The sequence below is a fragment of the Pleurodeles waltl genome, chromosome 4_2 (genome assembly GCF_031143425.1).
Source record: "Pleurodeles waltl isolate 20211129_DDA chromosome 4_2, aPleWal1.hap1.20221129, whole genome shotgun sequence".
In the NCBI taxonomy this organism is placed as follows: domain Eukaryota; kingdom Metazoa; phylum Chordata; class Amphibia; order Caudata; family Salamandridae; genus Pleurodeles; species Pleurodeles waltl.
The window spans coordinates 894,079,636-894,095,828 of NC_090443.1; the positions used below are offsets into that span (position 1 = coordinate 894,079,636).

Genomic DNA, 16,193 nt, shown 5'->3' on the forward strand with positions numbered 1-16,193 from the left:
ACCCCAAGGGTGGATAAGAAATACAAACCACCACCCACAGACCCAGTGTTTATTACTTCGCAGTTACCACCTGACTCCGTAGTAGTAGGAGCAGCTCGCAAAAGAGCAAATTCCCATACATCTGGCGACGCCCCACCTCCGGACAAAGAAAGCAGAAAATTTGATGCGGCAGGAAAAAGAGTAGCATCACAGGCAGCCAACCAGTGGCGCATCGCAAATTCTCAAGCGCTGCTGGCCCGATATGACCGCGCACACTGGGATGAGATGCAACTTCTCATAGACCATCTTCCACAGGAATACCAAAAAAGGGCGCAGCAAATAGTTGAAGAGGGACAAACGATCTCAAACAATCAAATCCGCTCTTCAATGGACGCAGCCGATACTGCAGCGAGAACAGTCAACACTGCTGTCACCATAAGGAGACACGCTTGGCTCCGCACTTCAGGCTTCAAACCGGAAATCCAGCAGGCTGTCCTTAATATGCCCTTCAACGAGAAACAACTTTTTGGCCCTGAAGTGGACACAGCCATTGAAAAACTTAAAAAGGACACAGACACGGCCAAAGCCATGGGCGCACTCTACTCCCCGCAGAGCAGAGGCTCTTTTAGAAAAACTCCATTTAGAGGGGGGTTTCGTGGCCAACCCACAGACACCACCAGCCAACAAACAAGAACCACACCATATCAGGGTTCATTCCAAAGAGGAGGTTTCAGGGGATATAGAGGGGGTCAATTCCCAAGGAGTAGGGGAAGATTCCAGACTCCAAAAACACCTCCACCTAAACAGTGACTTTCAAGTCACACAACCCCTTCACTCAACACCAGTGGGGGGAAGACTAAGCCAATTCTACCAATCTTGGCAGCAGATTACAACAGACAATTGGGTATTAGCAATAATCCAACATGGCTATTGCATAGAATTCCACAAATTCCCACCAAACATCCCTCCAAAAACATGCAAAATGTCACCACAACATTTAGAACTTTTAGGACTAGAAGTTCAAGCACTACTGCAAAAGGATGCAATAGAGTTAGTACCAGTACAACAAAAAAACACAGGAGTTTACTCCCTGTACTTTCTAATTCCAAAAAAAGACAAAACATTAAGACCAATATTAGATCTCAGGACACTAAATACCTACATCATATCGGACCACTTTCACATGGTCACACTACAAGACATCATTCCACTGCTCAAACAGCAAGATTACATGACCACATTAGACCTAAAAGATGCGTACTTTCATATACCGATACACCCTTCTCACAGAAAGTACCTAAGGTTCGTATTCAAAGGAATACATTACAAATTCAAAGTGTTGCCATTCGGAATAACAACTGCACCAAGAGTATTCACAAAATGTCTAGCAGTAGTAGCAGCACATATCAGGAGACAACAGATACATGTGTTTCCTTACCTAGACGATTGGCTAATCAAGACCAACACAGTAAAAAAGTGCACAAACGACACCACATATGTCATACAAACCCTTCACAAACTGGGTTTCTCCATCAACTATACAAAGTCACACCTCGAACCGTGTCAGACACAACAATATCTAGGGGCAACCATCAACACATCAAAAGGAATTGCCACTCCAAGTCCACAAAGAGTGCAAGCATTCCACAAGGTAATAAGTGCTATGTTTCCAAACCAAAAGATACAAGCAAAATTTGTGCTAAAACTTCTAGGCATGATGTCATCATGCATAGCCATTGTCCCAAACGCAAGACTACACATGCGACCCTTACAACAGTGCCTAGCATCACAATGGTCACAGGCACAGGGTCAACTTCAAGATCTGGTGTTGGTAGACCGCCAAACATACCTCTCGCTTCTATGGTGGAACAGCAACAATTTAAACAAAGGGCGGACATTTCAGGACCCAGTGCCTCAATACGTTATAACAACAGATGCTTCCATGACAGGGTGGGGAGCACACCTCAATCACCACAGCATTCAAGGACAATGGGATGTACACCAAACAAAATTTCATATCAATTACCTAGAACTGTTAGCAGTATTTCTAGCGTTAAAAGCCTTTCAACCCATAATAACACACAAATACATTCTTGTCAAAACAGACAACATGACAACAATGTATTATTTAAACAAACAAGGAGGAACACACTCAACACAATTGTGTCTCCTAACACAAAAAATATGGCAGTGGGCGACTCACAACAACATTCGCCTAATAGCACAATTTATTCCAGGGATCCAAAACCAACTAGCAGACAACCTTTCGCGAGACCACCAACAAGTCCACGAATGGGAAATTCACCCCCAAGTTCTGAACAAGTACTTTCAAATTTGGGGAACACCCCAGATAGATTTGTTCGCAACAAAAGAAAACGCAAAATGCCAAAACTTCGCATCCAGGTACCCACACCGCGAATCACAAGGCAATGCTCTATGGATGAGTTGGTCAGGGATATTTGCATACGCTTTTCCCCCTCTCCCTCTTCTTCCATATCTAGTAAACAAGTTGAGTCAAAACCAACTCAAACTCATATTGATAGCACCCACATGGGCAAGACAACCTTGGTATGCAACTCTACTAGACCTTTCACTAGTACCGCATGTCAAACTACCCAACAGACCAGATCTGTTAACACAACACAAACAACAGATCAGGCATCCAAACCCAGCATCATTGAATCTGGCAATTTGGCTCCTGAAATCCTAGAATTCGGACACTTAGACCTCACACAAGAATGTATGGAGGTCATAAAACAAGCTAGAAAAGCTTCCACTAGACACTGCTATGCATCTAAGTGGAAAAGATTTGTTTGCTACTGCCATACCAATCAAATCCAACCATTGCATGCCTCTACAAAGGACATAGTGGGATACCTACTACATTTGCAAAAAGCGAATCTCGCTTTTTCATCTATAAAAATACACCTCGCAGCAATATCTGCTTACCTACAAACTACTCATTCATCGTCTCTATTTAGAATACCAGTTATTAAAGCATTCATGGAAGGGCTAAAAAGAATTATACCACCAAGAACACCACCAGTTCCTTCATGGAACCTTAACATCGTCTTAACAAGACTCATGGGTCCACCTTTCGAACCCATGCATTCCTGTGAAATGCAATATCTAACCTGGAAAATCGCATTTCTCATTGCAATCACATCCCTCAGAAGAGTAAGTGAAATACAGGCATTTACCATACAAGAACCATTTATTCAAATACACAAAAAAAAAATAGTTCTAAGAACAAATCCAAAATTTCTACCAAAAGTAATCTCACCATTCCATTTAAATCAAACAGTAGAATTGCCAGTGTTCTTCCCACAACCAGATTCCGTGGCTGAAAGGGCACTACATACATTAGACATCAAAAGAGCACTAATGTACTACATTGACAGAACAAAGCTAATCGGGAAAACAAAACAATTGTTCATAGCTTTTCAAAAACCACACATAGGAAATCCAATCTCTAAACAAGGCATTGCTAGATGGATAGTCAGATGTATTCAAACATGCTATCTTAAAGCCAAAAGAGAATTGCCTATTACACCAAAGGCACACTCAACCAGAAAGAAAGGTGCTACAATGGCCTTTCTAGGAAACATTCCTATGAGCGAAATATGTAAGGCTGCAACCTGGTCTACGCCTCATACATTTACTAAACACTACTGTGTAGACGTACTAAATGCACAACAAGCTACAGTGGGCCAAGCTGTACTAAGAACATTATTCCAAACTACTTCAACTCCTACAGGCTAAACCACCGCTTTTAGGGGAGGTAACTGCTTTATAGTCTATGCTCAACATGTGTATCTGCAGCAACATATGCCATCGAACTGAAAATGTCACTTACCCAGTGTACATCTGTTCGTGGCATTAGTCGCTGCAGATTCACATGTGCCCTCCCGCCTCCCCGGGAAGCCTGTAGCCGTTTAGAAGTACATCTTAAATCTTAAACATTTGTAAATAATTATTATAAACTTTTTATGTACATACGTATTCACTCCATTGCATGGGCACTATTTATAGCAAACAACTCCATCCTCACCCTCTGCGGGGAAAACAATCTAAGATGGAGTCGACGCCCATGCGCAATGGAGCCGAAGAGGGAGGAGTCCTTCGGTCCCGTGACCAAAAAAGACTTCTTCGAAGAAAAACAACTTGTAATACTCCGAGCCCAACACCAGGCAGCGGACTGTGCGAAACATGTGAATCTGCAGCGACTAATGCCACGAACAGATGTACACTGGGTAAGTGACATTTTCATTTCTTAGTTTATTTTAAGAACCACAGGTTCAAGATTTACAAACAATACTTTAAATGAAAGGTATTTCACTTAGGAACTTTGAATTAGCAAAATAGCATATACAGTTTTCACACAAATGTCAATAAGCTATTTTAAAACTGTACAGTGCAATTTTCAACAGTACCTGGGGAGGTGTTTGTTAGTTTTGCAGGTAAGTAAACCACCTACAGGGTTCAAAGTTGGGTCCAAGGTAGCCCACCGTTGGGGGTTCAGAGCAACCCCAAAGTTACCACACCAGCAGCTCAGGGCCGGTCAGGTGCAGAGGTCAAAGTGGTGCCCAAAACACATAGGCTTCAATGGAGAAGGGGGTGCCCCGGGTCCAGTCTGCCAGCAGGTAAGTACCCGCGTCTTCGGAGGGCAGACCAGGGGTGTTTTGTAGGGTACCGGGGGGGGGGGGACACAAGTCAGCACAAAAAGTACACCCTCAACGGCACGGGGGCAGCCGGGTGCTGTGTGCAAACAGGCATTGGGTTTGCAATGTAGTCCAATGGGAGACCTAGGGGTCTCTTAAGCGATGCAGGCAGGCAAGGGGGGGGCTCCTCGGGGTAGCCACCACCTGGGCAAGGGAGAGGACCACCTGGGGGTCGCTCCTGCACTGGAGGTCGGATCCTTCAGGTCCTGGGGGCTGCGGGTGCAGTGTCCTTACTAGGCGTCGGGTTCTTAGAAGCAGGCAGTCACGGTCAGGGGGAGCCTCTGGATTCCCTCTGCAGGCGTCGCTGTGGGGGCTCAGGGGGGTCAACTCTGGCTACTCACGGGCTCGCAGTCGCCGGGGAGTCCTCCCTGTAGTGTTGGTTCTCCACAAGTCGAGCCGGGGGTGTCGGGTGCAAAGTCTCACGCTTCCGGCGGGAAACGTGTGTTCTTTCAAAGTTGCTTCTTTGATGCAAAGATGCTTCTTCCTTGGAGCAGAGCCGCTGTCCTCTGGAGTTCTTGGTCCTTTTAGATGCAGGGTAGTCCTCTGAGGCTTCAGAGTTCACTGGACCCTGTGGGACGCATCGCTGGAGCAGTTCTTTTGAAGTGGGGAGACAGGCCGGTAGAGCTGGGGCCAAAGCAGTTGGTGTCTCTGTCTTCTCTGCAGGGCTTCAGGTCAGCAGTCCTTCATCTTAGGTTGCAGGAATCTAGTTACCTAGGTTCTGGGAGCCCCTAAATACTCGATTTAGGGGTGTGTTTAGGTCTGGGGGGTTAGTAGCCAATGGCTACTAGCCCTGAGGGTGGCTACACCCTCTTTGTGCCTCCTCCCTGAGGGGAGGGGGGCACACCTCTAATCCTATTGGGGTAATCCTCCATCTGCAAGATGGAGGATTTCTAAAAGTCAGTCACCTCAGCTCAGAACACCTTAGGGGCTGTCCTGACTAGCCAGTGACTCCTCCTTGTTTTTTTCATTATCTCCTCCGGCCTTGCCGCCAAAAGTGGGGCCGTGGCCGGAGGGGGCAGGCAACTCCACTAGCTGGAGTGCCCTGGGGTGGTGTAACAAAGGGGGTGAGCCTTTGAGGCTCACCGCCAGGTGTTACAGTTCCTGCAGGGGGAGGTGATAGGCACCTCCACTCAGTACAGGCTTTGTTACTAGCCACAGAGTGCCAAAGGCACTCTACCCGTGTGGCCAGCAACATGTCTGGTGTGTGGCAGACTGCTAGAACTAGTCAGCCCACACTGGTAGTTGGGTATGGTTTCAGGGGGGATCTCTAAGATGCCCTCTGGGGTGTATTTCACAATAAAATGTACACTGGCATCAGTGTGCATTTATTGTGCTGAGAAGTTTGATACCAAACTTCCCAGTTTTCAGTGTAGCCATTATGGTGCTGTGGAGTTTGTGTATGACAGACTCCCAGACCATATACTCTTATGGCTACCCTGCACTTACAATGTCTAAGGTTTTGCTTAGACACTGTAGGGGCATAGTGTTCATGCACCTATGCCCTCACCTATGGTATAGTGCAGTGGTTCCCAACCTGTGGTCCGGGGACCCCTGGGGGTCCGTGAAGACTCTTCAGGGGGTCCGTGGCTGCTTAGAAAATGTCATCATATTAACAAATTAGGTCCCCAGCTTTCACTAATGACTCATTGGGGGGGGTCCCTGGATTCCAATAATGATCCAGTGGGGGTCCCCGGGTTCCAGTACTGATAAAGTGGGGGTCCGCAGTAGACAAAAGGTTGGGAACCGTTGGTATAGTGCACCCTGCCTTAGGGCTGTAAGGCCTGCTAGAGGGGTGACTTATCTATACCTATAGGCAGTGTGAGGTTGGCATGGCACCCTGATGGGAGTGCCATGTCGACTTAGTCATTTTCTCCCCACCAGCACACACAAGCTGGCAAGCAGTGTGTCTGTGCTGAGTGAGGGGGTCCCCAGGGTGGCATAAGACATGCTGCAGCCCTTAGAGACCTTCCCTGGCATCAGGGCCCTTGGTACCAGGAGTACCAGTTACAAGGGACTTACCTGGATGCCAGGGTGTGCCAATTGTGGAAACAAAGGTACAGGTTAGGGAAAGAACACTGGTGCTGGGGCCTGGTTAGCAGGCCTCAGCACACTTTCAAATCATAACTTGGTATCAGCAAAGGCAATAAGTCAGGGGGTAACCATGCCAAGGAGGCATTTCCTTACAGATACATTTTTTGCTCATGACAAATCTACCTTCCTTTTCATTTTATCATCCAATTCTCCTGTAAACGTATTCAGCATATTACGTATTTTCTCCTCCAGAGATCTCCATATTCCTACAGCATTATTCTCGGACATATTTAGAGTCCTACTGTTAAGAAACAAATCTAATCAATTACTCAAAGGGCCTAAAGAGATCTACTCGCCACAAACTAATCAGATCATTTACCCAAAAGTGCTTCACAACTTATGATTGTGTTAAACAAAAGCACCTCCTCTAGATACCAATAAAAAATCTACTTACCTAATTATACTTTTACACAGCCAAATATAAGTAAACAGGTAGAACTTGTCTGTCAAAACCCAACTTCTGTTGTACCTCTATCCAAACCTGCCGGAAAGAACACCGCTACGGCTGACATCGTTATAACGGCTTTATTGTTCCCCAGTATGTTAAAATTCCAAACCATACGAATCAATTGTACGTTTCGCAATTCCCTTCAATGGCTGCCCGCCTGAAGCAGTATGTGTGCAGTGGGCGGACGACAGTGGTTAGTTCATCATCACATCATTCTCAATGAGTGACGACAATTCCTCCAAAAACAGAGCATTTTAAACATGCGTGCAAATAATTCTCTTGCCCCAAAACACCTGCACAGCCCTCGAGTGGTATAAATCCTGATAATTACTTAAAATCTATGAGGCACGGAACTCAACACTGCTAATCCAATTTTTCGAACAGACCTTCGTACGCACAGCCAAAAGCAGCAACATCCTGCGGCTCGCGTACGCTCTTAACGAGCTCGAGCCCCTTCAAATTACGGAGTCTCAAGAGACGTAACAGACTCGCCTACCGAGTAACTAACACAAATAAACCGTTTTAAATGCCTGACTAGTTACTAGACAAAATAAAAGCCTGTAAATACTTTAAAATATTCTACATTAAGGTTTTATTACTGAAGACCGATGTGCATCTTATACTCAAAATGCTTTCTCATTTGTTTATTAACTATAAACCTATATCAATAGGAACAAATACATTTTTCTTATTTAAACCTTTTGTTTATACAGTCACACAGTTAAATGCTTCATTCAAAACATAAGTTAAAATATACGCATCTCTATAAGCAGCAGCAAAAAGAAGGAAGATGACGGGGTTCTGGCCTTTTATTGTGTTGGAATCCTATGTTCTTTAAAGGGGGTGCTTTGAGAAGTGGGAATAACGGAGATTGCAATAATATTAGCCTCTGGTCTTGCCACAAAATTCTCCTCCAGATCACAGTAGCTGTCACGTGCATGAAAGCCAAGACTACGAGGCAAGCTATAGATGTAGGCACTTTCTCCCCCACAGGCCTTTGATGCAATCTGTCTGTCAATAAGCCTGTCAAGGAAAATCTCAAAATGATCGTTAACACACCCGTGCCACTAAGTAACCTGACTGTTCCGAAACACCCACAGTGATGTGCACTTCAGCGCAGTATGGGCTACAACACACCCACTGATCATTGAGCAATCTCCATCATTGGCTGCCTGCAACCAAAAGCCTTGACAACCACTAGTGCAAAATGGCCGCGATCTCTGAAATGAGCTAATGTAAACCTTTCGTGATCAGCAAATAGATTACCCTTAGATTATATTGGAGCAAAACTGTAAGCTTAAATATTGCCAAGGCATTTGAACCTGAACAGGCGTTCCAACGTGGGACAGCGCACTACAGACATCAAATCCGTCTGCCACTGAGACAGCTGCCTCCTCAAGAACATGTGCTTGAAAAATATTTTTAGGTACCATGTACGTTCTATTTCAAAATTAAACGTTAAGTATCATGAAATGCCTCTGCTCTTCATGAGAACACAGTTAAGGTAAAAGAAGAGGCTTGCAATGGAGCATTAGACCGGAACCTAGTTTAATGTAGACTGTCCATGGAAGAAAACAGCCTCATTTGGACACAAATGAGTAACCACCTGCTGTCAGCTCGTCGACTTTCCAAATTGTAGGTCAGATAGCTTTGTTTGTCGGTAGCCTTAGGGCTGCAAAACTGGCAGCAAACGTTAAAATGAGATGACTTGTTAAGTGTCCCTTTGCTTGCACTGAGTTATATACTTGCCTGTCTTTGAATCATCCGTATTTGAGTAGCACACTGGACAAATAAAATTGGTGAATGCTACCTTTCTATTCATTAATGGGCATCAAAAAGGCGGTTAACAAAGCAGCCGGTCTAGTTTACTATTCTTACTCCAGGAATGCATTACACACAGAACAAAGCAGTGAGGTTGTAAATGTGAGAGGCTTTCCTTCCATTTCCCAAATCGAAAGGGCTGCTGTCTGATTTATTTTCATCCTTTTACGGCTCGCAAGTATGAGAGTTAGTTTTGAAGGAGCTTCTTTGGACACTGGCCTACCTAAAAGGGTGAAATGGGGGCCACATAAGGGTGGGCATAACTCTTGTAATTCTGCGTGGCGTAATCATGCGGAATTACCAAACAAATTCTGCGAGATTACACGGAATTACGCGTTAAGAGTAATTCTGCATTTAACATTATTTTCTTAGCGCAAAAATAACCCCTTTCGTCCAAAATGGTCGCAAGAATGCATTTGGTGCTAAGAAATAGTTCTAAATGCAACCGAACATTAATAGCGGACATGGGCAGCTGATCGAGCTCGTTAGATGTGCACTTGGGTAAGAGTTTCCCCCCCAACTTATTTCTGGCATTTAGTGTTATTTTTCACTGTAAAATGCACCTTTGCATCCAAAATAATGTGAGGATACGTTTTGCACTAAGAAATAGCGCTAAATGCAACAAAATAGGAATGGTGAGAATAAGCAGCCGCTCGAGCTCGTTAAATGTGCTCTCCTAGTAGGATTTTCACCCAAAATGACTATTAATTAAGCAAGCATTCACATTATTATTGATAACTCTGCATCAAAGAAAAAAGTGGAATTACCAAAGTTCCTCCGATTACTCCAGAGTAATTCAGATTCCGCCAAGGTTGAGGGGATATGGATTAAGTCTGGTCACATCTGTTGAGCAATAACATTTGGAAGCAAAGTGTCCTCCTTGGTCATTCATTGATGTGATATTGATAATCTGCAGACTGTTGAAAATGCAAGTGATTCACATCCGTTTTAAATTAATCTTCACTTCTGTTCTATTCATTTCATGTCAGAGCACATTGCACGTGTTTGGTGACTGCTGGGTCAACAATCTTCTTTTTCTCACTAAAAGCATATTATTTTACGATTGTTTATTATAATTAAATTAATTGGTAACACAAAAGCTCTGAGATCTTGATCATTCATTTAGCTTGCTGCCCTTGTCCCTGCTGCCTATTCTCTGACCTTCTACTTGCTGTGCCACTTTAATTCACATCTTTACACTACCGAGTTCCGCCATGAGTACCAAATGCAGTGCTCTTACAATATGTTAAGTCCGTGCATGTCAGTTATTTATTCTAACAATACATAAATAAGGCCTTTTAAAGATGAATCTTGTTTTGTATGCAGATAACTTCACTAAAGGCTGAAATCAACAGCCAGGAGGCCACAATCTCCAGTTACGAAGAGAAGCTGAGCAGAGCCAAGGAGGAGTTAAGCCAACTCCAACAGGAAGCCGCACAACTGGAGGAGTCTGTAGAGGCTGGAAAGGTGCAGCTGAGCCCTCTGGAGAAGTGCTTAGAGGACTCGCAGCAGGAAATCCACTCAGTAAGACAATATCAGTCATGAGATTCTTTATGTTCGTCCTACAGTTTGTCCTATATGAAGATTACCTTGGAATTTTCCGTTCAGCTTCTCACTAATATAGTTTCATTTTGCCAAATGCACCAGGAAAATGGGCTGTATTTAGGATCTTTTAGTGTAGCTGCACCCACGTGTACTTTTTTTTTTAATCTCCTGGACTCATTCTGATGCATTGTGATGCCCTTGAGCAAATTCTCTTTACATTGGATATGTATCGTTAGTCCTACATTTTTGGTGGTCTTATCCTTTATTTCTGATGGATACAACTACCTGTGGATTCCTCACCTATTGAATACCCCCCATTGCGCCAGCACTCACCGGAAATCTTCTTCCTAGCTTCTGCACATCGACGAGGACGTCACAGTTGCCCACGCGAAGCCGTCTGACGTCATACAGGCAATAAGAGGTCCTCGCCGACGTCAGTTCCCTTTTTTCCGTGCCATTCAAAATGGTTATCTTCGAGGGAGCTACTGTTGCTGTTCGACAGTTACAGTGTGTTTTTTGGATATATTTTTTCTTTGAGATTACAATGTCTCAAAGAAAGTCAAGATTCAAGCCCTGCCGTGAGTGTGGGGGCAAAATGTCGGTAACTGACCCACATTCTGACAGCTTGTGGTGTCTTAGTTTCGATCATGATGTTGACAAGTGCGATTCTTGTCAGCATATGAATCCTAAGGCCCTGAAAGAGCGCGAGGCCAAGCTTTTTCTGGCGAAGTCGAAAAAGAAGGAAAAGAGACGTCATCGAAAATCCTAGTCACCGAAGTCTCCTCAGCGTCATCGGGACTCCCGGCGTCGTCGAGAATCACGGCGCTGGTCGAGTAGGGAGAGGTCTCGGTCGAGGTCACCATCAACTCGACGTCGGAAGACTTGGGAAGTCAGTCCCACTGTCACTCCCCAGCCGTCGACGCCGTTGCCTTCTCCAGCTTCACCGACTTCGCCCGTGTCATCGGGCCAACTACCTTCAGTGTTTGAGGTTCCGCAGCCTCAGATGTTTTCTCCGTCTTTGCAGACGTCGAGACTGGCGTCGGTGTCGCCTTCGAACCAGACACCCCAGTACCCGGCTTTCCCGGCCCCGGAGCTGATAGTACCGCATTTTTAAATGCAATGTTTTTCATCTTCCAACAGATGGCTCCAGGTGGTGGACCGGCTGGTCCTTCGGGCCCTTTGGCCTTCAACATGGGTGCTCCGGCTCCGCTTCGACCAGCACCCTTTATGCCCTTTCTCCCCCTGGGGAATGTGGGCTCAGCGCCGGTATCGGCTCCGTTGGCTCCTGAGACTTCGGCTCCGACAGCTTCGATGTTTCAGCCAGTGACGCTGTCTAGACCTACGTCTCCGAGGTAGTCTTCACTCCATCCGGTTCCTCGTTCGGCGCCGAAGAGGCCTATGGCGCCTGTAGACCTGGCGTCGGACGGATCCGAGGATCAGCGTCGTTCTTCGATGTCCGCTGACACCATGTCGATGCTGAGAATAGAGGAGAGGCTGCACTCGAGGAGGCTTGCTCTCCGCCTCCTTGAAGAGCAGGAGTACCAGAGACAAAACCTGGAGGAAGGAGAGATTGAGGACTCTCGTGAGGGTCTCCATGGACTGGACACTGCTAGTGGCCTAGATACCTCTCCCGAGTGGGACTTGTCATCTCCTGGGGAGTACACAGAAGAGGCGGCCACTTTTCATTCTGTTATCAGGAAGGCAGCTGGTTTCCTGGATCTCCCTTTGCCGGTGACTGAAGCCAAGCAGAATTTGTTGACAGAGGTGTTGCACCCTGCCTCTACATCGGCAGAACCACTTTTGCCATTCAATGAAGCGCTACTGGACCCCATAATGGAAGTCTGGAAGAAGCCGGTGTCTTCAGCTGTCTATACATCTGTGGCTAGGAGGTATCTGGTTGCACCGGCTGACCAAGGTTTTCTTACCAGGCATCCAACACCTGAAAGCTTGGTGGTCCAGGCTTCCTGCTCGGCAAGGTCTGCTCCTGGGTCTTTTCCAGCTGTGCCCTCGGATAGAGACTCCAAGAAGACGGACATGGCATCCAAAAAGGTGTTCTCTTCATGTAGCATGGCATTGAAGTCCACCAATGCTACATGTATTTTAGGAAGGTACATTTATGCCCTGATGGACGAGATTGCATCAACTCATACAGAGGTTCCTCAGGGGCTATTAAGCCTGGTATCGGATGCTCAGGCAGCTGGAACTCAGGTTATCCAATCTGGGTTGGATACAACTGACTCGGTTGCTAGGGCAATGGGCACTGCTGTAGTTACGAGAAGGCAGGCTTGGCTTCGTAACTCAGGATTTTCATCGGATGTGCAGACGACCCTACTGGACCTTCCTTTTGATGGGGACAAGCTCTTTGGTGCCAAGGCGGATTCGGCCTTAGAAAGGTTCAAAGAGAGCAGGACCACGGCCAAGTCGCTGGGCTTGCAAGCCACTTCTTCTACTTCCTCCAGATTTTTTAGGAGGTTTCGAGGATTTGGTCGTGGTTCCTCCTCCTCCTCCTTTCGAGGGAAATTCCAGCAACCTACCTCTGCTCTCTCCTATAGATCTTTCAGAGGGAGGGGTAGGGTCTGTACCAGGGGAGCCACTCAGCAGCACTCTGCCTCTTCCTCTGGAGGGGTGCAGCAGGGGAAGCAGCCTTAGGCTTCCAACAATTCCCACTCACTCCACTCCTGTAGGGGGGAGATTACTGAGTTTTCTCCACAAGTGGGAGGTCATAACTTCAGACTCCTGGGTTACCAGCATTGTGAGAAACGGCTATACCCTTCCCTTTCGTGAGTTTCCGCACCCCATCCCGCCACGCCCATCTTATTGTTCAGAAGAGCACCTCCTGTTAGAACAGGAGGTTCAAGTCCTCCTTTCAAAGGGCGCGGTAGAGTTGGTCCCAGAGCAGGAAAGGGGTCAAGGTTGTTATTCAAGGTACTTTCTGATTCCCAAGAAGGATGGTCAGTTGAGACCAATCCTGGACCTAAGGATCTTGAATTGGTTCCTCAAACAGGAAAAGTTCAAGATGCTGACCCTAGCTCAGGTGCTTTTGGCGCCGAACAATGGAGATTGGATGGTGTCTGTCGACTTGCAGGATGCTTACTTTCATATCCTGATACTCAAGTCGCACAGGAAGTATCTCCGTTTTGTGGTGGGGTCGCAGCACTATCAGTTTGCGGTCCTCCCGTTTGGTCTTACTTCAGCACCTCGAGTCTTCACAAAGGTGATGTCGGTGGTTGCGGCAGAGCTCAGAAGGAAGGGGATAGCAGTATTTCCTTATCTAGACGACTGGTTAATCAAAGCCAGGTCTCCGGAGCTCCTGTTGCATCACCTGCAGTCGACAACCCAGTTGTTGTTCGACCTGGGCTTTTCGGTGAACGTGCCCAAATCTCACCTAGAGCCCTCTCAGCGCCTCCTGTTCATAGGTGCAGTACTGGATACAACATTGAATCGAGCCTTTCCTCCGCCTCAGCGGGTTCAGGACATTCAGGCGTTGGTTCCAATGTTTCAAAGTGGAGCGGTCATTCCAGTCCTCAAGGTCCTACGTCTGCTCGGTCTGTTTGCTTCTTGCATACTGTTGGTCATGCATGCTCGCTGGCACATGAGGGCTCTTCAGTGGTGCCTCCGAAGGCAGTGGTCTCAACACAAAGGGGATCTCGAAGGCTTGGTGAGAATCTCCAGAGATGCTGCCATGGATTTGAAATGGTGGATTGCGGACGGCAATCTTTCCCGAGGAAGGCCGTTTTCGAAAGCTCCGCCTGTGGCCACAGTAATAACAGATGCTTCCACTCTAGGGTGGGGAGCTCATCTGGGGGACCTGGAGATCAAGGGGCTTTGGTCTCCAGTGGAACAGGTGTTTCATATCAATCTGTTGGAGTTACAGGCTGTACGTCTGGCTCTCAAGGCCTTCCTCCCATCCCTTCGCGGTCCGTCGGTTCAGGTCCTGACGGACAACACCACCGCAATGTGGTATGTAAACAAACAATGAGGGGTAGGGTCGTACCTTCTCTGCAGAGAAGCTCTTCGGCTATGGTCCTGGGCAAAGGACCATCAGATTTGCTTGATAGCAAATCATCTGGCCGGAGTCTTGAACGTACGTGCGGACAGACTCAGTCGCCATTTCTCGGCCGATCACGAGTGGTGTCTCCATCCAGATCAAGTCCGGCTAATCTTCCAGATGTGGGGGTTTCCTCGGATAGATCTGTTTGCCACCCGGGAGAACTCGCATTGCCCGTTATTCTGCAGCCTCCAGTATCCGGTACAAGGAGCTTTGGGGGATGCGTTTCAGATAACCTGGTGCGACCAGTTGCTTTACGCGTTTCCTCCCATACCCTTGATTCCTCGAGTGTTGAGGAAAATTCGCCAAGACCGGGCCCAAGTCATCTTAATAGCTCCGGATTGGCCAAGGAGGGTGTGGTACTCGGACCTTCTCCAACTCTCACTGTGCCCTCCGCTCTGTCTCCCTCTCAGGGCAGATCTCCTCTCGCAGTCGCAGGGGCAGGTTTTACACCCCCTCCTTCATGCCTGGAGATTGAACGGGGCAACCTGAGTTCTTTTTCTCTCCCGCCTGATGTAGTGGATGTTATCTTAGCAGCCAGGCAACACTCCACTAAATCTATCTACGCTAATAGGTGGTCTAAATTTGTGGTTTGGTGTGGAGAGAGGCAGATTGATCCCTTACATGCTCATTTGTAAGATGTCTTATCTTTTGCTTTGTCTTTAGCACAGAGGGGTTGTGCAATAGCTACTGTTAAGGGTTACTTGTCTGCCTTGTCAGCCTTTATTTGTCTTCCAGACCAGCCTTCTTTGTTTAAATCTCCAATAGTGCTTAGATTCTTGAAGGGCCTTATGAATAAATTCCCTGCATCTCCTTTTGTTATGCCTCATTGGGATTTGACCTTGGTTTTAACTTTCCTAATGGGGTCCCCTTTTGAGCCTATGCATTCTTGCCCCATAAGACTATTGGTTCTTAAAACGGTTTTCCTGGTTGCAATTACCTCTGCAAGGAGAGTGAGTGAGTTGCAGGCTCTATCTGTAAAACCCCCTTATACATCTTTTTATGGGGATAAGGTGGTGTTGAGGACCAAGGCTGCTTTCCTTCCGAAGGTTGTTTCACCCTTTTCATTTGGCCCAGACAATTACTCTATCCACGTTTTATCCTCCGCCTCATCCTTCAAAGGAAGAAGAGAGACTCCACCGCTTGGACCCAAAGAGGACGCTAAGCTTTTATATAGACAGAACAAAGGATTTCAGGCTGGAGGATCAGCTTTTCATTGGATACGTGGGAAAGAGGAGAGGAAAGGCAGTCCACAAGAGAACACTCTCCAGGTGGGTTGTTCTTTGCATTAAAATGTGTTACTATTTAGCAAAGAAGGAACCCCCTGATGGTATAAGAGCTCATTCCACCAGAGCTAAGTCGGCCTCTTCGGCCTTGGCTAGGGGTGTTCCTGTGGTCGACATCTGCAAGGCTGCAACTTGGTCATCCCTTCACACTTTTGCGAAGCATTACTGCTTGGACTCTGAGGTAGGAAGGGACGGCCATTTTGCACGGTCAGTGCTGCAAGATTTCTTGGTTTGACCATTCAGGCACCCTCCAC

General features: G+C 46.7%; 1 protein-coding gene across 1 annotated transcript in view; it reads left to right on the forward strand.

Annotated features, from left to right (window-relative positions):
- The window catches only part of EPS15 (epidermal growth factor receptor pathway substrate 15), a 792,619-nt gene that overhangs the window by 488,037 nt on the left and 288,389 nt on the right, over nucleotides 1–16,193 (forward strand). Inside the window, exon 15 of the mRNA XM_069232684.1 lies at nucleotides 10,387–10,584. Coding sequence (XP_069088785.1) covers nucleotides 10,387–10,584 — 198 coding nt within the window. The remainder of the gene's footprint in view (nucleotides 1–10,386; nucleotides 10,585–16,193) is intronic.